The sequence below is a fragment of the Pieris napi genome, chromosome 9, assembly GCF_905475465.1.
Source record: "Pieris napi chromosome 9, ilPieNapi1.2, whole genome shotgun sequence".
In the NCBI taxonomy this organism is placed as follows: domain Eukaryota; kingdom Metazoa; phylum Arthropoda; class Insecta; order Lepidoptera; family Pieridae; genus Pieris; species Pieris napi.
The window spans coordinates 1,757,738-1,782,274 of record NC_062242.1 but is presented as its reverse complement, the minus strand read 5'-3'; the positions used below and the strand labels follow the sequence as shown (position 1 = coordinate 1,782,274).

The 24,537-nt window shown below is 33.4% G+C and overlaps 2 protein-coding genes across 2 annotated transcripts; both read left to right on the top strand.

The window, feature by feature from the left end:
* Nucleotides 1–10,479: 10,479 nt before the first annotated feature.
* On the top strand, nt 10,480–17,747 carry LOC125052744 (MORN repeat-containing protein 5-like). The gene is made up of 7 exons (XM_047653756.1): nt 10,480–10,642; nt 11,856–11,930; nt 13,242–13,366; nt 16,065–16,251; nt 16,654–16,821; nt 17,008–17,206; nt 17,551–17,747. Exons 1-7 carry the CDS (start codon nt 10,611–10,613, stop codon nt 17,641–17,643), a joined length of 879 nt encoding a protein of 292 aa, XP_047509712.1. The 5' UTR covers nt 10,480–10,610; the 3' UTR covers nt 17,644–17,747.
* Nucleotides 17,748–18,499: 752 nt separating this feature from the next.
* On the top strand, nt 18,500–22,223 carry LOC125052426 (dnaJ homolog subfamily C member 21). Its single transcript, XM_047653270.1, has 7 exons — nt 18,500–18,993; nt 19,256–19,400; nt 19,673–19,820; nt 19,918–20,132; nt 20,238–20,462; nt 20,925–21,251; nt 21,521–22,223. The coding sequence occupies exons 1-7, from the start codon at nt 18,803–18,805 to the stop codon at nt 22,061–22,063; spliced, it is 1,794 nt and encodes a 597-aa protein (XP_047509226.1). The 5' UTR covers nt 18,500–18,802; the 3' UTR covers nt 22,064–22,223.
* Nucleotides 22,224–24,537: the final 2,314 nt, after the last annotated feature.

Here is a 24,537-nt window from a genome sequence, read left to right as displayed (position 1 = left end):
CACTAGTAGTATTTTGTTTTTGAGTTTCCTTTTTTGTTTTTGTGTTTGTTTATTACATACTGAGCAGTGTTGGCCTAGTAGCTTCCGCGTGCGACTCTTATCCCTGAGGTCAAATTGTATTGCCGGCTGTGCACTATTGATTAGACTTTCTTTCTATGTGCGCATTTAACATTCGCTTGAACGGTGAAGGAAAACATCGTAAGGAAACCGGCTTGCCTTAGACCCAAAAAGTCGACAGCGTGTGTCAGGCACAGAAGCCTGATCGTCTACTTGCCTGTTAGATTGACAAAAGATCATGAAACAGATACAAAAATCTGAGGTCCAGACCTAAAAAAGGTGATAGCGTCCCTGGTTAATATTTTTGTATTATTTATTTTATTATATACTATTAAGTTGTATCCCATTTTTTCAGTAATACCATACACACTATCTGAAGACTCAAGTGCATTGCCTGCCAATTTTAACTTAAGGTCCAATTTCCCCCTGGTAGGGCAGGTAGGGCAGTGATGCCCTCACAGCCTTATTGGGCAGCTCTTTAAGGTTCAGTCCAGCTTTCCCCTTTGCAATGTTCCTTCGTTACTGGGTCTGTTCTGGGCGGCCACGTGTTCTTTCTTACTATTACTACATGAAATATAAAAAAAACTCTGCCACTGCCTCTAGATCTTTTGAAAAACGCACATTTGTTTCCACGAATGAATTGGAGCAATAATTAAAGCTATTGAGCGCCTAGTACAATTTTAATAGCAAACTATAAGATTTTATAACGCGAACAAAATCGCTAGCATTTCCAGTTTATAATAACTTAAGCTACAAAATGGATAAAGTGGAAATTCATTAGTAAGTCATAAGCTGCTTTTAAAAAGCTTACAAAGAAAGCTCAGCTTTCGAGCTACAAGATTATCTAGGAAATTTCATAGTCGTAAAATTTTACTAGATTTCGTATTATCTATAAAATTTACATTTTAATTATGTTATAGCTTTGGAAGGCTTAGTTGGAAACTAATGATTTTAGTAAGAAGTAATTATATTATATTTTTATGTTTTACGACATCTTATCTTTCAAGGAGAAAGGTAACCTATTGTGGAGAATTGTAATCAATTAAGTTAATAATTTTGTGATATTTTCTAATAATAATGTTTGTAATCGGATTTTTGCAGTCTTTACTGTTATGATATACCTATCTATTTGTTTTGTTAGTTTTTGCACTATATTTTATGAAGCGAAGAGATGTAGTCTGTCTGCATCTTCTACCACATTTACCATGGAGAGTGTTTAGAGGAGTTGTTCGGTCTTATACATGCAGCTGAGTTTCACTATCGGACGTCAAGACAAAATACAAAATGCCAACCGTATCACCTCGACATCCGTCGTTCCACAACTGAGCGTTTCTTAAGGCAGTTTATTCAGCGCACCACCACTTGTGGACCCAGCTGCCCACTGAAGTATTTCCGAACCAATTCGACTTAGGGTCCTTCAAGAAAAGAGCGTACCAATTCTTGAAAGGCCGGCATCGCAGTTGCGAAACTTCTGGCAATGTGAGTGTCCATGGGCGGCGGTATCACTTAACATCAGGTGAGCCTCCTGCCCGTTTGCCTCCTATATGAATTTTTTTTTTAAGCATAATTAAATATAAGACAGGGTAGAACAGTGTGTGGTTGTTCATAGTCCAGCTGCCCGTCGATGTATTTCCGAACCAATCAGTCCTTATCCTTGTCTCCAGTCAGCCAACAGGCCGGCAATGACGAGTTCATTCATCCAGCTGTCTGGTGTTGTAAGTGTCCACAGGCCATCACTTAACATCAAGTTACCTCCTGGCCGTTTGCGTGACTATTGCGTGTTGTTCCCACGAGAATGTAAGTTCGTGCTCTTATTTCACCATGCCTCCTGCTGATTGAGGACAAACTTTGTTTTTAATTTATTTTATTATTTGTTATTACTTAAGATGTCATGTGGAACATGGTGTAATGGTTGCAGCTCCTTACAAATGTTGCGTAAAAGAAAAAACTTGGCGATTAAAAAGAGTGGTGGAGAGTTTATCGCCAGTTCTTTTCTTCCGTTCTACGCCCTTGATTTGAGAACTGGCAGTTAATGTAAAATTAGAAGCATTTAATATTTCTTTTTTGACGTTCATAAGTGTACATTGTGTTACCTATGTGAATAAATGATTTTGACTTGACTATCAAAGAAATCGACGCATCTGAACTCTGAAGACTTATTTACAACAAAATCCTTTTAAAAATTAACAATATTACACAAATACAGGTCAATAACCAATAAAATGTTATATTCGAAAACATTCAATTTCAATGTAACCGTATCGTTGAAACATGGCACGAAGTATTGAAATGTCAAAATTGCACTGAATTTATTGATAATGCTCTCGGCGATGTAAAATGTATTCAATGACAGTTTCGATAAATTTTAATTTCGTTAAGTGTTAAATTATCTTTAATCTTTAAAATGTATTTAAAGTAAGCGTTACTTTACATCAGTGCCACGAAAATATTTATAAGTCTGGCCTCATATGGTTTGATATTAATGTATAAAATTTTGTTTAGTTTAGACATAGTTGTAATGAACAGCTGGGGCGGCCGAAGAGCAGGCGTAAAATAATAAACGGCTCAAATATAAGAATCATTCCTCCAACTTCGATTTTATTCCCTTTGGAGTAGATTCTTAGGCCTTGGGGTTCAAGAGCACAGGCGCTAATTAAAGTTTTAAGTTGGCGCCTGGTACATAGTACTGGTGACCCCAGAGCTGGTGCTTTATACGCTCAACGAATAAGTATCACAATACAGCGAGGGAATGCTGCCAGCATTAAAGGTACACAGCCAGAGACCAGAGTTCTTTTTTTTATTATTACTATGTAGGTTAAGAATATTGTAAATATTGTAAGTACTGTATTATATTTGATTGATATGTTTGGGTTTTAATACACGTTTTTTGTTTATTACAGTATTACTATGATATTTTAAAGATACTTGTGCACTACACTACGTAATAATTAAGTTTGATATTTGAGTGATATTATTATAAATTACTTAAAGACAAGTAAATAATGTTAATAATATATTTTTTATATTCCTATTTTATATTTAAGAGAATAGTTTTCATTTCAAAAGGTTGTAGTCACTTCATACGAATCCAAGACACATTATGCTAACAAATTTCGCAATAATTAATGTTTAAAATAAAATATTTACATTAACTTTACGATGATACGACTTTGATCGGATAATATTCTAATTTGTAAAGTTGAAATGACTTCTCGTAAGAAAAATTTATCATACAAATATTGCTTCTTTGACCGCAGATTTCAAAGTTTATTTCGATTTCCCTGATGCAAAAAGTTTCTAATGGAAGAATATTTTAGGATCTATCACAACACAGACACTTCTTATAATTATTATTTTTTTAAATTGAGCTTTATGGATGGAGGATCGCAAACTTTAAGTAACTAGTACTTAAAGTGTGCTATCCTCAACCTGTGCTTGGACCAATCGAGTTTTTACAATCTAATATTTAAAATTCTCAGGTCGCGGTATTTGTGGTTAAACTCTTCCGAAACGGCTTGACCGATTCTCATGAAATTTTGTGTGCATTGGGTATGTCTGAGAATCGGACAACATCTATTTTCCATCCCCCTAAATGTTAAGGGTAGTCCACCTCAAATTTTTTTTTTTAGATTTATTTTTGTGTTTTTATTTTTTTATGATACATACAACCCCTAACTTTCACCCCTGTACGATCAACCCCTATTTTTTATTATAAATGATATACACATGGCAAAACGATGTTTGCCCGATCAGCTAGTTATCTTATAAATTTTCACTAATGAACACGTGCTCGTTGCTCCCACGGTGAAGACAAACGTCGAAAAGAAACCGGCATATTTCAAACCCAAAAATCAGTCAGAGCTATAGGAGACTGATCACCTACTTGTCTAAAAAGATTAAATAAACGGATGCAATCTAAGGCAAGAGAGCACCCGTAAACCCTACAGGTATCGTAAAATCTATAAAAAAAGGTTGTATCAAAATTTACTGGAATTCTTGAGGGATATTTTTTGATGCGACACAAAAAATGCCCATTTCAATTATTATTACATCGGCGATGGAGTTACGGAGTAAGTGCGAGTACTGATGCGTAGTATCATGGTGACTAGAATTAGACATATATACGAATTATCATATGTGACATAAATAATGTGAATGACATTTATGCCAGTTACAAATTGATCTTGAAATATTCATCAAAAACCAAGTCGTAGAAGTTCTGTAACAAACTGATCATTTCTCAGAATTCTAACGGTTTAATGAAGACAACTTAAACGTCAAAGTTGTCTTTTGATCTTTTGATTGTAAGAGGAATAACTTTACAATTTACAGCCAGCTTTTGTAAGTTTCATAATTTGTTCCCCTATTGGGATTTATGAAACACCATATTTTAATTAAGGCATTTTTACAGTAATTGTTTTTGCCCTCAGATTATTGTCTGTTTTTCGTGATATTTTTTTCTAACAGGTTCCTATAGGCCTTCTGTGCCTGACACACGCCGACGACTTTTTGAATATAAGGCATGTCGGTTTCTTTTTCAAGCGAATGTGGTGCACAGCCGGAACACCTCGACGTCGGGAATGAAAGCAGGCCATTAGACCAATACTGCTCCTTATTTTACTATCATATGATATAAACGTGATCAAAACTTACTATCAATATTCAATGACCTGGTGGACAAGCTAAATCAAAAAGAATCTATAAAAGCGCCATATGAGTAATTCGTTTGGTAATTTAATAAGTCAGCCCTAAACATGGCCTCCTCACTTGGGGCGCCAATAAAACTGATAGGCGCTAATAGATTAATGTTATACGATGAAGCATCCATAATTTCACTAGATACGACGGGCAAAAGCATGGAATCGGTCCTATTTGAAAAATCTAAACAATTAAATATATTTTCTGTAGGTTAAGGATTAAGGTTCCGTGACCTGAATCTAGAACTAAGCTGGTTTGGAGTCTAGATTAAAACATCTAAGTTTCAGCTTCGCACGTCGAAGCAGAATACAAAACTTTACACTAACACCTCTGTATCTAACTAGCTTTTAAATGTTTTTCACACATTTTACAATTACAAGAATTACTCCTTTAAAAGAACCTAAATTTATCTATGGAATGAGCTACGTACAATTAGCGTAATTGTATATTAGATACGACGGCGAAAGCGCTGTTGGAATCAGTCCTATTTGAAAAATCTAAACAATTAAATATATTTTCTGTAGGTTAAGGATTAAGGATCCGTGACTTGAATCTAGAACTAAGCTGGTTTGGAGTCTATATTAAAACATGTAAGTTTCAGCTTCGCACGTCGAAGCAGCATACAACACTTTACACTAACATCTCTGTATCTAACTAGCTTTTAAATGTTTTTCACACATTTTACAATTACAAGAATGATTCCTTTATAAGAACCTAAATTTATATATTAGCTCATTTTTGACTTGTCATCAAGATCGATCCATAGACAGAAGATCTAAGTATGTTACAACAATAAACTTTTAAAAAACTAAAATAATATAATAATTTAATATGTTTATTAAAACGATGTTCTTTAGATATATAACTTAACCAAGAATACAGGTATTAGTTTGAAACTTATCTTATTTTGAGCTTTTCGTTATTCGTTACTTAATTTTGCTGTTTATGTATTATTTCAAATGGAAATAATTGACATTAGTCTTACAACAGAATGCTTACATAAAGGGACGTGTTTACTCTAGTTAAGATTAATCTCATGCGATTAAGTTACTTCGCAATGTCATTATGTGATGGAGAGATTGAGAACACGGAAGACGTGTTAATTAGTTTTTTGGGCTATCTGATAATATTAGATTTTATTCTATGTATGTTACGAAATATTTAATCAATGATCCCGATTTCGTTGATTTTTCCAAGTTCCACTATAGTGGAACTACAGTTACGTTTAAATAGTTTGTCTACATAAAGCATTTTCGAAACCAAAATATAATTCGTACCTTCATTCGTATACTTCAAAGTTACCATTATTCATTGATTTATTTAAAACAAACCATCCGTAAAATATATAGAAAAATTAACTCATAAGAACACACACAAAACACATTCCAAAAATTAACAAACACTGATTTTCAACTAAACATTATTTTTTATGTAATAGCCAAAAAAATATTATATAAATAAATGCCTTGACGTCCGCTGATGAAACTCAGTTGCAGGTCCGAAAGAATTAAAATAATTATTTAGGCGCTGACCTCGTTCTTGTGACCCATCGTCTACACCCTTTATCTTTTATTTATCGCCCCCCCTTACCATGTCTTCATATATTAATTAAATGAATAATACTTGCGTAATACAATAATAAGCTCATGTGATATCTAAACGCAATTCCTAATCCATTTGTCATACAAAGCAACATAAGGTCAGAATTAATTCATCAAATGTATTTCACATACAAAATTGCATTCAAAACGTCAAATGCGTTGTAGGGAGTCCATTGTTAGTGTAAATTAGGCAACGATTGCTTCGTAGAATTGAGCAATTCGATAAGCAATAACACACTGTTATTGAAGTTGCTTTGTGATTGGAGTTATGTCTAAAGGATTAATTGACTAGATTTATATATAGGTATTAATACATATCATACATTGATCACAAAATTAAATACGCTAGGTGTAATGTATCAGAGCAGTGTTGGCCTTGTGGCTTCAGCGTCCGACTCTCATACCTGAGGTCGTAGGTTCGATCACCAGCTGTGCACCAATGGACTTTCTTTCTATGTGCATTTAACATTTGATCGAACTGTGAAAACATCGTGAGGAAACCGACATGTCTTAGACCCAAAAAGTCGACGGCGTGTGTCAGGCACTGGAGGCTGATCACCTTCTTGCATATTAGATTGAAAAATGATCATGAATCAGATTCAGAAATCTGAGGCCAAGACCTAAAGAAGTTGTAGGGCCACTGATTTATTTTTATTTTAGGTGTAATGTAAGACAAGACACTTAAATAAAAAAATAGAAATAAATATAGTTACAAGAACATTTTGCTGTGTACTGCATACATCTACCTACAGACTCTTAAAAGAAAGCCTGAAAGTTACGGCGGTCTGTATTTATTTTCCTAATCAGTTTTCTTTGTAGGCTGAAATCTGGCGCGTCTGACACATGCCATTCATTTTTTCTTTTATGACTTAGACTGGTTTCATCTCGATGTCTTCCTCTATACAAGCAATAAACTGAGTATATAGAAAAATGAATTGGTTAATTATTTAAAATTAAAATATATTAATATCTTAATATTAATATATTTTAATCAAGATATGGTATGTTTTTATTAAGCCAGTATTAATTAAACATTACAATCAATATGTGTTGACTTTTATGAATACTTTATTTAATATAATACAGCTGAGAAGGAGTTCGAGCACACGAGTTGACTGAGTCGTTAATCTGGCTCTCGGCCTTTTAAGAATTGGTACGTTATTTTTTTGAAGGAATGAGACTAAAGAGTTTCCTTAATAAATACTTCCTAATCCTTAACAAAATATGTTTTACATATATATTAACTTAAGATGAGAACGTATGAAAAACCAAATGGCACATCAATGGATTGTGATTGGTCAATAGAAAAACCTATCGCGTGTCTGTGATTGGACGAAAAACAAACAAAAGACACTTTTAATAAAAGTACAAACGTTGACATGAGCTTTTAAGTATTTATCACAACTAAAAACTAAACAGTCAGGTCAATGTCATAATTGTAATACCTACGTTGTATTCTGGTAAAAGAAAAGTTATAAAACTTTTAGTTTCATATTTTCATTGAATACATACAATGTACCGCATTCATTACTTAATGGAACGTTGCAAGCTCAGATCTACCTATTACATCCTAGGAATAAAAGCGCACCACAGTACTATCGCTGATAGAAAATCGAAAAACAATGCACAGATACTATGTAACTACCATTAGCGATGACTATTCCAATAGTCATAGAGATAGTATAGGATATAGAGATAACTAAATCGATACAAAAATGCGCTCTATTCGCCCCTCGATATTCAGGTAAAATTATTTATGATCGACTTTATTCATGACAGAAATTAAAACCTGCAGCTGAGTTTCATCATCGGACGTCAAGGCAGAATACAAAATACCATCCGTATCACCTCGACGTCCGTCGTTCCACAACTGAGCGTTTTTTAAGGCAGATTTTGCCGCACACCACAACTATGTGGAACCAGCTGCCCACTGAAGTATTTCCGAACCAATTCAACTGAGTGTCCTTCAAAAAAATAGCGTAGCTTAATAGGCCGGCAACGCACTTGCGAGCTTTCTGGCAGTGTGAGTGTTCATGGGCGGTGGTATCACTTAACAACAGGTACGCCTACCCGTTTACGCCTCAAAACGCCTGAAAACGCCTTATATAAAAAATTAAGAAATACAAACCGTACAATTAATAACTATCTCGCTTCAATAATACACATATTGATTACTATAGTAAGCCTATGCGAGCTACTTATTTATTTCAAAGTCAAAGTCAAAGTCAAATCATTTATTTCAATTAGACCATCTAAAATGGCACTTTTGAACGTCAAAAAAAATATAAAGAAGATTCTAGTTGCCCCTTCCAAAAGGTAGTTTCGTGTGGAGAAGAATGGGCAAGAAACTCCACACTTACTCTTTTAAAATAGGTTTACAATATTTTGTTACATTTGTTAAATAATTATATGTGAAGACAATGTACTCTTAGAATAAACTACTATACTAAAAAAGTTGGTATACATGTTCGTAATTACATACACAATTAACATAAATAAAAAACAGTGATACTATAGCCAAAGATGGAATACATAATACAAAAATGTTTAAACATATACAAAAGGAAAAAATCAATAAAAAGTCTTCAATTTACAATTAACTAGATAATAAAGGCGTTAAAGGTACACTGTCATAGGGACCAAACCTTTTCAATTTGTTTTAATTTTCTTTTTATTATTACTATATAGATTAAGAAAATTGTCAATACTGTATATTTGATTTTTATGATTCAAATCAAATCAAATCAAAATACGTTTATTCAATTTAGATGCTTCATAGAGCATGCTTATGAATGTCAGCAACGTTTACAAAATTCACGAAAGAGCAGGACTACGCCATCCGTTCGCAAAACTACCAGGAGGCCTTGTTCTGAGGAGAACGGGCAAGAAACTCAGCAAGTTTTGCCCTCCCTTTACATTACAATTATTCAAAGGAAAATGTCATAAACTAGATTACTAGGTAATATAGAAATAAACGAATTACCACTACATAAACAGTATACTGTAATGAGACTACTATCTTTTAACTTTGACTTTCTTGACTTAACCACTAACGTTGGTTAATACCTTGAGTTATTTGAAAGTTTTAGTAAAATGATTTAAGGGATTGCTCTAAGCTTTCCTTTCTTGCAAATAAAACCAAAGTAAAAGAAATTCTTTATAAGTTTTAAATAACCGTTATCAATTTGACGCTTAATTTTTTTGTCTATGTCAAACATAGCTCCGTGGACCGACCACCCACTTAAATGTGCGTCCATAGACACACATTTTTTTTTTGTTACAGAGAGACAAACGGACGAGGCTCATCTGATGTTAAGTGATACCGCCGCCCATGGACACTCGCACTGCCAGAAGGCTCGCAAACGCGCTGCCGGCCTTTTAAGAATTGGAACACTCTTTTTTTGACAGACCCTAAGTCGAATTGGTTCGGAAATACTTCAGTGGGCAGCTGGTTCCACATAGTGATTTATTACATTGTTATAAAATCTTCATGATTTAGCCTCTTTACAGTATTAAATACATATATGATTAGTGTAAGGTGCCGAAGTGTATACAGCTGATATTGTATACGATATTCATAAGTTTTCACTCTCCCAATATAAATAATTCATAAAGCGATTGACCATGACCGAGGTTCTCTTTTGGAATACCAAATTATTTCACAACAGTCCATTTCTCTGACTCGCTTTTCTATTCGACTGCAAACAAATAAATAATCTACAAGTTACTACTCTTGTTTGAGTATTCCTCGAGGTTCGAACCCTGGTTGTGTACCAATGGACTTTTCTACATATGCGCATTTATACAATTATATATTTTTGAATGTTTTTCGTCCACAAAAAGGTAATATCCCATACCCTACAATACCACACTCGGTTCACCTGCAAATACATAAACGTGAACATTATTTAACCATTGAGTAGGTATTAAATAAAACTTTAAGAATATATATCAATTTTTAAACACATCTATTGACACATCAGTTTCGGATGATTACATCTTAAAACCGTTAATAACGTTGACCGTAATTATCGTAATATACAAAACTCTATCTACCTATAGTTATACAGTATCGATATATTGATTTATTTGTTTCAAAACAGAATAAACTATTTCATGAATTAACTAAATATTTCAAACAAGATTAATGAAAGTATATTTCCTATTTTCTCCTGCAAACTGACAGGAAAACAAAACAAACTCCTTTGAGGAACGATAATGAAATAACGAGTGTCACCTCCGACATTTTATATTATGTCGATATTAAAAGTTCGGGATATTTCTGGGTAAGTTTTATAAACACAGTTTTATACATTTTTATTTATCGGATATATATGTGAATTTATTTAAATATGTATTACTAAAAGAACCTTTAGCCAAAACAATTAAACTTTAACTATTTGTCGTGTTGAGGCCATTTTGAACCGCCTCCAAAAACCAGAAGGAGGTTTAAAATTGTGTGTTTTTAGGGTTGGATTTAGAAATACGTCGCCTGAATTTGATGATACTGATTATGTAGGTGCCTCGGGGACCCTGATTGGACCCCCTCCAAGTAATTTTGGCCCAATGTGTCAACCGTACACAAGTTTTTTTATAAAAATGTATTTATTTCATTTAACAACAATTAATTATGTTTTAGATTTGAGAATACTAATAAATAAAAAAAAACGTGTGTTTGTAGGGTGTATTTATGTACACGCGTTAGAAGTTATACTTCTTAGGCATAATTAGATATAAATCTTTTCAAAATTTTTATCTTTCGCCTTATTCTACGTTTGTACAAAAAACGACCAATACTCCCTACGCGCCAAAAGAAGTATAACTCCAAAAATACCTATGTCAGCTCTTCCATAACAAACTTAATAGTAAATTCCATAATCTTTATATATATAATTCTTCTGTGAGTGTGTATGTCACTGAACTTCTCTGAAACGACGACCGATTTTGATGAATTTTTTTGTGTGTGTTCAAGGGGATCTGGGAATGGTTTAGATTCATAAATCAGCCCGCCAGATGGCGCTGCAGTCGGTACTTTCATACTTTGCTTTACTAATTGCTTGAAATATCATGCAGGACAACGTCTGTCGGGTCCACTAGTAATATATAAATTAGGTAAATGTATACTTAACCTTCTTACCCACCTAGCCATTTCACCTCTTAAGGAGCGCCTCCAGTTGACGGCAGTAAATGTGTTAAGAATTATGATCGAAATTGGATGTGAATGTAAACGATTTAATATGTCATTTGAAATGTTTTAAAAAATAGGAGAATGCTCTATCGAAATTGCAAAAACCCTAATATCTTCACTAATATAATAAATGAAAATTGTATACTGTTACTGTATGTCTAAAAACTTTCGGAGAATGATCGTTCGAAATTTCAAAAACCCCTCGTCTCTATCTTCACTAATATAATAAAAACTTATGAGAATAGTAACTACTGAACAGATTTTGTACTTTAGCAGTTAATAAAAGTGTAATTAACGTGATTTATATGCAGAGTGAGCGCAAAACGGGTGTCGCAATGGGAGGAGTTGATGCGGAAGTTTTCCGAGGCTCACAAGGAACAGTGCAAGTAACTATTATTTACATAATTAAACCTTTACGCTATGATTTAATATAGCTATATAATTTAACCAGCCCGAGATTTTCATTCATATTAATTAGGTCGTAGCTGTTTAGCGTTCAAGTAATTGACTACGTAACACAAAAGGCATAAACCTTCTTAAATCATTTAAAATTCTTGAATATTCAATAATATTATAGCCGAAAGCCGTCTATGGCACCAGCCAGTCCAGCCATGTGAAACCGAGATAGGCAAGTAAAGAGAATATGTCATCGTCCATTGGTATTAAGCTTACGAAGCTTAAAGTTATTTGACTTATTAAAATAATGTTAGCTATCTCAAAGGATGGCACGGTAATATGGCTAACATCCTGATTGCTTAATTGGATATTTCCCGGTTCAAATTCAGTAGAGATGATAAATATAGAGTTATTAATATTGATAGATATTTAGTTAACTCATTGATACGGCAACGAGGCTATGGCATACCAAAAAGTTTTTATATGGTTTGGTTAATAACTACGTATATAATGATAAGTGCTGGCCTAGTGGCTTTAGCGTGCAACAGCTTAATGCCTGAGATCGTAGGTTCGATCCCCGACTGTGCACCAATGGACTTTCTTTCTATGTGCGCATTTTAACTTCTCTCGAACGGTGAAGACAAAAGTCGTGTGGAAACCGGCTAGCCCTAAACTCAAAAATTCGTCGGCGTGTGTCAGGCACAGGAAGCTAACTAACCTACTTGCCTATTAGATTGACAGATCATGAAACAGATACAGAAATCTGAGGCCCAGACCCAAAAAGGTTGTAGCGCCACTGATTTGTTTATTTGTGATTAATGATTCCTCTTTTATACACGTCTCTCTTGTCACAATAAATAAATCTTCTTTTACGAATAGGTATTAAAGCTAATTTCTTATTTACGCAACTCGACGCTTCCAGAGCATGTAGAATTTAAATGTGTAGTAATCGTGAAGATTAAGACGTTTTTATCCGTTGAAATATATACGACGACTCATTGGTCTAGTGGTTAGTACCCCTGACTGCGAATCCATGGGTCCCGGGTTCGATCCCTGGCTGAGGCGAACATCGATGTAATGAGCATTTGGTGTTGTTCTTAGGTCTTGGGTGTTTAAATATGTATTTATATGTATATCTATCTATAATATGGTTGTATATCCGTTGCCTAGTACCCATAACACAAGCTTCACCAGCTTAGCATGGGACTAGGTCAATTGGTGTGTCTTTAAAAAAAATATTTTAAAATATATCTACTTTTACGCTAAAGAAAACAAAACTAATGTTTTCTTAAATTTTCCAGAACTGTTTCCCTGGATATACCTCGGGTCCAGCGATCAGTCAAGCAGTTCCCAACGGGGTCACAGTACGAGGGTACCTGGGATGTTCTCGGCATGAGCGGATATGGAGTGTATAAATTTCCCAACGGTATTCTGTTTAGAATATTTTCTGTATACATTTTAATTCTATATTTTAAAAGCAGCATAAATTGCGAATAAATATTCCTTTATTAGCGTTTATACGTTGGAATTTATGATTTTTTGTCATTATGGCATCTCTACTAAGATCAAGTTTGTTTAGAGAAATTTTATTTCTACGCCTTCACGCTTATACAGGGCGTCCCAAAATTATGGGACATCAAAGGAAAGTACCTGAAATATCGTAGGATATTTTTCTGAAACAATTGAATAATAAAAATAAAATGATTCCCTGACGAGACAAGACAAGTAATTTTTATAAAATCATTGAATGCAAAATATCCTATCTGCTATACTTCAGGTACTTTCCATTGATGTCCCATAGTCTTGAGACGCCCTGTATAAGCGTGAAGGCGTAGAAATAAAATTGCTCTTAGTAGAGATGCTATAATGACAAAAAATCATAAATTCCAACGTATAAGTGCTAATAAAGGAATATTTATTCGCAATTTATGTATATTGCATATTTTAATGTAACTAACCGATGTCTTATTTACTTTATTAAACATAAATGTTGGTAGTGCTGGTAATTTCTCGGGAGTACAAAAAATAAAATTCTAGCTTCAGGTCAAATATTTTCCGATTACGATGACATTTTTCCAATTATTCCAAGCTTTGCCAAGAGACTTTTATAATGAGACACGTCCAAATTTGTATTCTACCTGTGTTTCTACGTTACCTATATTTTTTGTAGGGTCCCTGAATTTTTATGACGGCAGAGGCCTTTATTGTAGGGAAAATATTTTGTTTCTTATATGTCGGAGAGATTTATCGTCACTCCATAGATATTTTTTTTTAATTAAAAATAAAATATGTTTATTATGGAATATAAGATACAGGTATCACTTATTTCATGTCATTAAATTTGAATCTGTAGGCATCCCTACTCATCGACAAAGAAGACAGATGGTGTAGGCCGAGAGAAAAAGCCGGCGTAAAAAACTCTCGGTACTGTTTTAAAATAGAAAATCATCAAACAACACTTATTTTAAAACAAATATCGCAAATTAATTAGAAGTAGCCTGTCTAGAACTAGTCCCAGGCCCTTTTATCAACTAGATTAACTTCCATTTGTATACAATGAAAATTCAATGTAAGTTTTGGTCGGTAGTAATAAATAAACTCTTTAGTCTAAAGTTATAAGATAATCCAGGAAAAAAAGATATGTCTTGTTTTGCATCGTAATGGCGCGTCTAAACGGGCCATGTTTTGCTGCAATTGATGGCTGCACTGTTGGCCACTAATTGCCCGGCCATTACAAAAATATTTTAATGCAGCTGATGGCCGAACAATCTATGGCTGGGCAATGTGTTGCAATATGTCTGCAATAGTATGGCCCATGATGCAGACTCCTAAACGGGCCACACAAACCGGCAACTATCAAATGGTTGAGCTGCATGAGCTATTCGGGGCATGCTAGCCGTCTGCTGGCACAGGCTTGCTCAGATCGATCTGGTTCTTTCTTCCAAAGACCAGTCCAGTAAATACTCTGCATTTGTTTACACCAATTTATTAATTTATTATTGTATTATCTGGACTATAAAAGAGACTAAGACCCCCGAGTTTGTTTCGACATTTCTTCTCAGGGCAGTCAGTTAGGAAATGTCGACTTCATCTAGTTTAGGATGACATTGTAAAAGTGATTTATATAGTCCTACTTGCAAGAATAAACTATTTCATTTCATTTCATTTCATTTCATTTCATTTCATTTCATTTCATTTCATTTCAACAATGGCTGACGAAATCACACTTGTCGCAGCAGCTTATATTGTTTTAAAAAAGAAACAGAAAAAGAAGAGATTGAGGATTCGACCTTACTTAAATAGGCGTGAAACTGTAGACAATTTGAGTCTAGAAATAAGTCTTGATAATAAATTATTCAAGAACTAGAATGTCAAAAGTAGTCATTTTTACGTATTAATCTAACGTCAAATACAGCTGATCGCAAAACACAGAATAAAGCACAAAACACTTCACTCAAAGCAAACGTCATGTCGCGTAGAAAAGGATACACTATGCCATAACAAAGGAGTGACTGAAACAACAAGAGAACTGGCTGTGCAATATTGCAGTTGAATTCGATAGCCTAGCGATCGTCCGGCCACCCATCGGGGCAACATCGGCCATATGTGGCTATACAAAACATGTTTGGCTATATGGCCGGGACAGTACTGCAATATTGCATAGTGTGGCTGCTATTGTTTGCAATGTTGCCGGCCACAGTGTTGCAGCCATCAATTGCAGCAAAACATGGCCCGTTTAGACGCGCCATAATACAACTAATTTTATGTAAGAAAACGCTCTTGTACGGAACCATTTAAGACAGTTGACACTTAAAAAAAAATATATATATATTTAATTTATTTATTTGAATTTCCCTCCAACAAGCGCCGCCCGACTTAACCGTTTCGTTTTATTTCGATTGGTTCAAGACATATGTAATATGTCACAGACATTATATAGAGCACAAGAAAACTATGCCTCTTATTTTATGACAATTGTATAAAAAAACTATGTCTGTTATTTTATTTACCACATTATGCGAACCAAACGACACTATACTCAATTTGATCACCATAATCAATCTGGACATGTTGACACTAACAAAAGAAGGCAGAATATTCTTTATCAAACATTTTATTTACAGAAGTCATATACGAAGGTGAATTTGATGATGGATTATTTCATGGAGAAGGTGAGCTGAAGTACCCCAGCGGAGAAATTCTTCGTGGCAAGTGGAAGAAAGGTGCTCTTATTGATAAGACACTTATCTTTGCTGACGGATTGGAGTATGATGATATCGATTGGTCGTATTGCAGAATGCCTGATAGGAGGTGGTTATATAAATGTTTTCTTATTAGCTTTAATTTCTAGTAATTAAGTATAGTATTTTAGGCATGTGGTTAATATTCGTAGACAGAGGGCTTAGTCAAGATGCCTTAACTGTAGTGTATGTAGAAGGTCATAAACTAAAATTTATATGAAAATTTGTCGACACCAACTGTCAGTCGAGTTGTAGACCTAGGACACACAGGACTTTGACCACCATAGTTAAACGATTGACTCTAGGCGAATCAAAACATAACTTTAATTAAATTATTGATCTATAACATTTTATCACAGCGAAATTTAGAAGAATTAAAAAAGATTTTCATAAAAACCGAGTTAACCGAGTTAATGGCTTAGGCTATAGGAGTTCGGTAATAATTTAATTTTAATTAATAATATACTTTTAGATTTACTATCGAACATAACAACGGCCTACAACCAGCTGGCCAGTCTTACATGACCCCAGAACAGCCGTCACGTGAAGTTCCCCATGGTTATTACGATACTGGTGATGGATTCTATGACCCAAAGACGAAGGTCATATACAGTGTGCATGACTTGACCGCTATCATAAGGTAATCCAGAAAACACTCGTTCCCATAATGAAGTTAGAGAATAGTGATTATGCAATAAAAAACTGAAAAATGAAAGTGAAAATGTCAAGAAAAAAAAGTTTACTTAGTCACATTTTGTAATATTTTATTATTTGTCCTTTATCCAAGCTTTGTTCAATTTAAATAGTCGGTTCTGAATTATCGTAGGTCCCCATCAGTTCGTGAGCAGCGATGGATTATAGACAACTGCCGCTCCAATCCTATCCCAAAACTGGGTCCCCGCAAGGACCTCTATGAGGAGTGGGTGGAACCGATGCTTCATCTACCAAGCAATCTCTCTCGGCAAGACTCAATGCCGTTTATGGCACCTAGCAAGTCAACTCCTTCCTTCGGACAGGATTATGATGTACGTAATCAAACTCATTGGCAACGATGGCAAAACGTCGTGAAGCGCATCACATCTGGCCCTAATATTACAACTACTTCCTAGCGATCACGACCGCTCTGTCAAGATTGCACCGAATAGGAAGAAGAAGAATCAAACTCATAATGGGGAGTTTGTTTGGGTAAACAATAATACGTAATAAGTATCCAATGTGAACTGAAATCCAGAGTATATAGAATATAAACTAATTTAATTATTATTATTCTACTACTATAATAATACTTATAATATTTTCCAGACTTACTAAGTGCTGCATCTAAATGTTTTTTTACCTATTTCTGTTTATTTTATTTTAAATATTTCAGTCCGTATATGAATTTGGAAGCTGTTATTGGAGAAAAACTTCGGAAGGAGCCTGGAATAAGCGATTTATTAATTTTGAACCTACTGTCGACTAAAAATATATTTTGTAAAGAAACATTTTACCCAAATAAACTGTCGTGCAACATTTTCTTTTCGTCTATACTAATGTTGTGCTGAAGAGGTTGTTAAATTTTTTTTTAAATATAATGTTTAGCAAAAGAATTCAAATTTGAACAAAATTGTCTCTGATATAATTTGATTTCAATAAATATTTAGTGATAAATTTTCTTATAAGTTTTAGGAAAACACAAACATTATTTTATGATGTGCAAGATAGGTCTCAAATTAAAATCTTACAATCCCACTGCTTGATTCTACAGCTATTTTTTTGATAAAATTCATTTTATACTAATATTGAAAGAGTATGCACTTGGAGCATAGGGACATTTTTAGTTATCCGACTTTAAAGATTATCTTTTAATGCGTAGATAAAAGTTACCAACTAATAAATAGCCCCTATTCTTTCAAAATGTTTATTTCAAGCTATTTTCTGTTGTTATGGATTTTAGCAAGACAGCGCTATAATTTATACGAGGCACTACCTGTTTACACCTACCAACCCGAACGTTGCGGCTGACTGAGAGATGACCTCCTTTTATGCAATTCTATGTCCATAATTTCCTCTAATATGCCGTAATATTTAAAAAAAATCATAGTTGCAATTCATATCAGCAAATTAATTATAAATAATTCATTGCATTCTTCCTCAATATTCGTTTAAAATTAATTACATTTAAAAACCAGATAGCTGTAGAATCGTGCAGAGTGATTTTTTACTTTTAGATTGATCTGTATTCAATGAAGTAATTGTAATGTGTCAAGTATCAAATGATCAAAAGCCGACAATAGTACATGTCACGAACTTGTCAATAATCATTGTGAATGCTTTATGTCAACTGTCATCTAACAGTAGAGAAAAATCATAAAAGCATGGAAGGAGAAAAAACTGAGGTTTTTGAGAATTATAATTGTAGTATGAAATTCCATATGTACAGTTAAACATTTAATCTGATAAATATCCTTCGAGATATAAATTATCGGTGTATGTAAATCAGTGACTTAACTCAATAGGATATTTATTGATCGGTCGCGAAAGTATTCACTTTACGGTCGTCATCCAGTCAAGTTTGTAGAAATTATTTTATAACTTCTATTAGTAACTAATACTATCAACCGGACAAAAATGAAAGCAGAATGAAGTGCCATTACGAGGTCCTGTGCATATCGCGCGATGCAAGTGCATCTGAAATTAAAAAATCGTACCGCAAACTTGCGCTGCAATGGCACCCGGATAAAAACTTGGAAAACTTGCTAGAAGCTAAAGATCAGTTTCAATTAGTGCAAACAGCATATGAGGTCCTCTCCGATCCCCAAGAACGTGCTTGGTGAGTTTTAAAAAGCTCGTTTTTAATGTTTCAATTCAACAATTTAATTCCTTTGGCATCTCAGCCACATTTTCATTGACATGAATTATTTAAGTACCTATATTACCCATTCACTTTTGTAATAATTATGTTTGCTAGTAATTACTGTTAGTATAAATATATGTTACTTAAAGACTTCAGTTAAATTATCATAAGGTAGGCAAATAAACAACATAATGTGACAGAAAAGACAAAATATATGAGTCTGTTCTTTCATTAACAGGTATGACAACCATAGAGAGCAGCTACTGAAAGGTGCCGGTAGTTCTTATAATGATGACAGCTTGGATGTTTATCCATACTTTAGCCCATCATGTTATAAGGGTTTTGGAGATGATCCTCAAGGATTTTATGGAGTTTACACTGAGGTGAATCTTTAATCCTTAATTTTAGTTATACATTTATTTTTCACTGTAAAATATTTTGAAGATTATTATTGTGATTTGAATCAAAATAATAGTTTAACAGTGTAGATATTATTTCAATAATATTGATAAGAATGCAAAAAAATATTATTCATGTTTTGGACTTCTAAATTATCAGTTAAAGTTGGTATTTTTATAGTCCGGCAAATAAGTACGTATGCTCAATTCTAAATACTGCAAAATCAGCCAAAGACTATTTCTTGATATTTTCTCAGGTATTCTCAAAGCTGGCCAGTGAGGAAACTGATTTTCTTGATGATCCTGAAGATTTAACTAAAATACCAAAATTTGGCAATTCTACCACTGCTTATGAGGATGTTCATGAGTTTTATGCCTATTGGATGGCATTCTCTACTAACAAAAGTGAGGGTTTTTTTGCTGTTTAATACATATTACGAAAGTTATCAAAATGTATAAGACATTTATTTGACGTCTAATTTTTTTAATCATATTGTTACAGGCTATGTATGGCTTGATCAATATGAAATATCGCAAGGTGACAACAGAAGAGTTATTAAACTTATGGAAAAAGAAAATAATAAAATAAGACAGAAGGCTCGTAAGGAACGCAATGAAGAAATTAGGAGGTTAGTCAGTTATGTACGACGACGTGATAAGAGAGTTATTGAACATACAAAATTGCTTCAAGAAAAGGCTGAAGAAAATAAAAGAAAGGTATGACATTAACTTACAATTTTTGCCAACACACACACAACAACAAGATTGTTTTTTTAAATAAATCATGAACATATATTTACTGTAATATGATTTATTTTCCAGTCAGAACAAATTAGACGAGAAAGAATAATTCAAAGACAAAAAGAAATAGAAGAAGCAAAAATGAAGGAGGGAGAATCATCATTTTTGCAAAGTGAAGACTATCAAAAAAAATTAAGTGAAATTGAGTCTTTATTAGCTGAAGAGTTCGGCTTGTCATCTGATGATGAAACTATATCTGAAGGTGGTATGGAAAGTAGTAATGAAGAGAGCTCTAAGACAGAAGAGGTATTTTTATAAAATAATCTATTATCAAATGGGTTGTTTTGTTATTTTACTTGTTAGTTATTGTTATTTCGGTTACTTTGTTTACTGTGGTATAGACCCATTTTGGTTAAAGCCGTCCATTTCTCTCCAGAAAGCTTAACTATATCTCTAGCATTACGGACTCTAGCATTCTCCTTCGCCTGGATGTTGATGTTTATGGATAGAGTGAAGTCAAAGTTGACTACTGCCCAGAGAAATGGAGTGGAGCATTCCAAAAATTAAAGATCACCAATACACTAAAATTGCTATACTATTTAGTTAGGATATGATATATTTTCCGAGATTAGAACATTTTTAATATTTAGGATGTATTTTAAATTTCATTAAAACACTATCAAAGTCAAAACAATGACTATACATAATAATAAACATTTAAAACCTAAACATCAGTCTTGACAATGTCTAATTGTTTTTATTTTTTAGGCAAGTGAAGCTTCAAGAGCAACAAAATCTTCACCGAGAGGCAGAGCAGCTCTGAAAAACTTATACTGCTCAGCATGCAATAAACTATTTAAAAATATAAACTCATTTGAAAATCATGAAAATAGTAAAAAACATAAAGAAAATGTGGCTAATATGATTCTTGAAGATGAACTAGATTTATTAGACCAGGAAGCAATGGACAAAATTGAAGCTGAAAACCAAGAAAATATTGATGTCAATGGAGAACCAAATAGGGAAAATGAACAAGTAGGAAATTCTACATCAGATGTTAGGGAGACATTGAGTGATGACTCTGATAAAGTACAGGTGAGGATATTATATTTGTCATGTATGTACGGTCAAAATTTGTTATAACGACATTGAAGTCATCATATTTGGTTGTAAAAACAGATAGTTGTAACAGCCAATGATGTTGTTATTAAGTACCTAATACAATAGAATTCAGCCGTGACCTTTGATTTTGGGCAATATAACTGGTATGTTGTTCAAAACAATGTCGTCGTAAACGGTTTTGACTGTATATGTATTTGATTTAGTAAAATATGTATTTTTTTTTTATTTTAACACATTTTCAGGCATTACCAAAAAGCCACAAGAAAAAGAAAAATAAGAAGAAGTCCTTTGTTCCAATGCCAGAAAGTGAGGGAAATGACAGCCATGATGAGATGAGCTTTAATGAAATAGAAGGTCCAGCTCGCAGTAGGAAAGCTAAAAAATTTAATATGCTGAAAAGCCAATTACAAGCAAAAAAGGAAGCTAATCTTAAAAAAGGTTCCCAATCCCAAACATCTACTGAGAACCTATATGAAGTTTCTAGTACTACACCTACTGATGATGCTTTAGGTGAGGCAGTCCTCCCTAGTCCCAGAGACAAGCCTACCTTACCTAAAGTTCAAAGAAATATGAAGCCCAAAAAGCTAGTGGATAGGAAAACAATGAAGCCCAAGGCAAGTGAAACTGAGGACTCAAGTAGTGCAGTTAATCTTAGATGTGTTATCTGTCAAACAGACTTTCCATCTAAAAATAAACTGTTTGAACACCTCAAAAAGACAGGTCATTCTGTTCCAATTCCACAAACTAGCTGTGCTCAAAGAAAAGGCAAACGGTCAAATAGATAAATGCTATACTATTTAGTTAGGAATAAATACTATCTATTCAGAAATCATAATGAATTTCTTTATCTCTCTACAAATATGAAATGACTATCATTCTATTTATTAAACAATATTAATTATGGATCATAATTATTATGCCTAAATAAATAAATTTTATTTCAAAGGTCACTTTTATTTATAATACATATTTTAAATAAAATTATACATCATATAATCACATACATAAATTGCACTTATTCAAATATCACATACAAATTATATCTATTCATACTCCGGTATATCAGCAAAACTGTATCCTGGATATTCTTTATATGCATAGTATGCTATCCTTACATGATAAGCGCCTGGGAGGAACATAATACAGCCTAATAGTATGATTGGCCAAAAGCGGTCTGAATATTTTGTATCAATATGACCAGTAACTATTAAAAGCCCCACTGTTAGTAACACTGTACCAACTATGAATAAAAATGCAGCTAAAGCAATAGCTTTCCATGGTATCTTCTGAGGTGGTACCTCAAACTGAGAGTCGCAAAATCCGCTGTCGTCATTTGGTAGTCTAACATATCCATTAGTAGGCCGCCCAAATCTTAACCTTGACATTCTGGAAAGTAACGTATTTATTAGCAGGTATATCTAATACGCAATATTAACATTTAACGAATGAAAAAACGGCATTAATAAAAGAAAATCATTCCAATGTTATATTTATTACCTTTTTTGTGAAATTGCCAATTTAGCGAAAGTCTTATCTGGATTAAATTCAAGTTTTTTCTATAACCAAGAGCGAATAAATAATCAATACGAGATGTAAACAAAATTTAACCGCACTCGCTAATTGTGTCACTACTCACTGCATTGTTTTGACAGAGCTGAATGCTGATGATATTATTTATTAATTTATTCCTAATGGGAAAGGCAAAGGACTTTAGTCAATACAGCCATTTTTGACAGAGCATAAATAACTGTCAGAATTGTTTCTGACAATAGACATAAAAATATTTACTAAAGTCCGCGCCACCACTCATTGCCGACGGGAACCCCGGAACTAAATTTATTGTTACAGTGAAATATTATTTTATTCGTTTTAAGGTTAAACATTAGATGCAAATCTTGGAGACTAGTTCGCGAATTTCATATTAATTTATGTTACGTTGGGGTAAATTAGCCTTGCACCTAGCACTAGCAACATATTACTACGCCGCGCTACTCGCTAGCGCCGCGTCTATCGGCATTCAGTGGTGGCGCAATTATGGCGTAATTATGAGACTAAATTCAACTATTTTAGTTAAAGTTGTATAATGTATAGCATGTGCTATCTAGCAGATTATTAACCATTTTTGGCATAATATATTCTTAGGGATTAATAACTTTGAGTAACGGACAATTATTTTTAGATATTTAAATACTGACAGTTTATTTTTCAAGGTCTTGCGCTGTCATTAACAATATGTAACATTAAAAAAAATTGATTATTTTTGAGTGATTCTCAAAAATCGAAATTTATAACTCATTCATATTGTATTATATTTTTACTTGATAATAAAAGCACAACAAAAGCCTCCTTTCTTATTAAATATTATTTATGAAATACGAGACTTGGCCCTTAGTCTTGTTGCTGAACCTCACCGTAAGACATGGCGATTGCCCATTTTGTCAAGACGTTTTCTTTCGCTACCAATGCTTTTGTTTATTTGCGAAAAAAGTATTATTAATGAAGTTGGAGTTCATATGCTACTATAAAAAAATGTAAAAGTGTACTTATAGTATAGTAATAAAAATGTACAAATAAATTTCTAATACATTGTCTAAAATTCCATTATATTATTTTGTTTTTTACAGCATTTCTGCCACTTGATACGTCCAACTTTAGCGTGATTTGACCTGAAAATCACATTATACAGACTATTAACATAAACACCATAATGTAAGCGTACAAAAAGATTTGATCAAATATTTACGAGGCTTGAGCACGTCACTTGGTAACTGCACTGCCCTTGACCGAACTGCAGTATTCACATAGAAATATAGCAAAGCTTCCTTCTTTCATGTAAAATTGCTTTTTAGGATAGAGTTTTACATAAGATATTAGTTTATCTTTTATCTTAAGCTCACATAACAATTCTAGGGGAGGAATGTATTGATTTGTTTTTGTGTACAGTGTTCCCACAGTGGTCCTTTAATTTTCTGATAATGATGAATTATGTTTGAAGAGATAATGTGTAATTAGATACGAAAATTAAATTCATGATTTAATACATAGCGAAAATTTTATTGAGTGTCTAAAAAAAATATAAGCTTTTAAATTGCATATAATTTTAAATATATATCTAGACTCATGTATGTTTCAATCGTACTAAAATGATTTATTGTTATTCAACATGATTAGCTAGCTCACTGCCGAGTTTTGAGATCGGTGCGGATTAATGAACTATATAAAAATTGCGTACAAAAACAGAGGGTAGCTATCTCTATTT

What these genes read in the sequence shown, in the direction of transcription:
- LOC125052744 (XM_047653756.1), top strand. Translation starts at nt 10,611, where the DNA reads ATGTCGATATTAAAAGTTCGGGATATTTCTGG. An exon ending in TGCAGAATGCCTGATAGGAG is followed by an intron (nt 16,252 to 16,653) that starts GTGGTTATATAA and finishes ATATACTTTTAG; the next exon opens with ATTTACTATCGAACATAACA. An exon ending in CCTTCGGACAGGATTATGAT is followed by an intron (nt 17,207 to 17,550) that starts GTACGTAATCAA and finishes TAAATATTTCAG; the next exon opens with TCCGTATATGAATTTGGAAG.
- LOC125052426 (XM_047653270.1), top strand. Translation starts at nt 18,803, where the DNA reads ATGAAGTGCCATTACGAGGTCCTGTGCATATCGCGCGATGCAAGTGCA. An exon ending in AGAGCTCTAAGACAGAAGAG is followed by an intron (nt 20,463 to 20,924) that starts GTATTTTTATAA and finishes TTTATTTTTTAG; the next exon opens with GCAAGTGAAGCTTCAAGAGC. An exon ending in ATGACTCTGATAAAGTACAG is followed by an intron (nt 21,252 to 21,520) that starts GTGAGGATATTA and finishes ACACATTTTCAG; the next exon opens with GCATTACCAAAAAGCCACAA.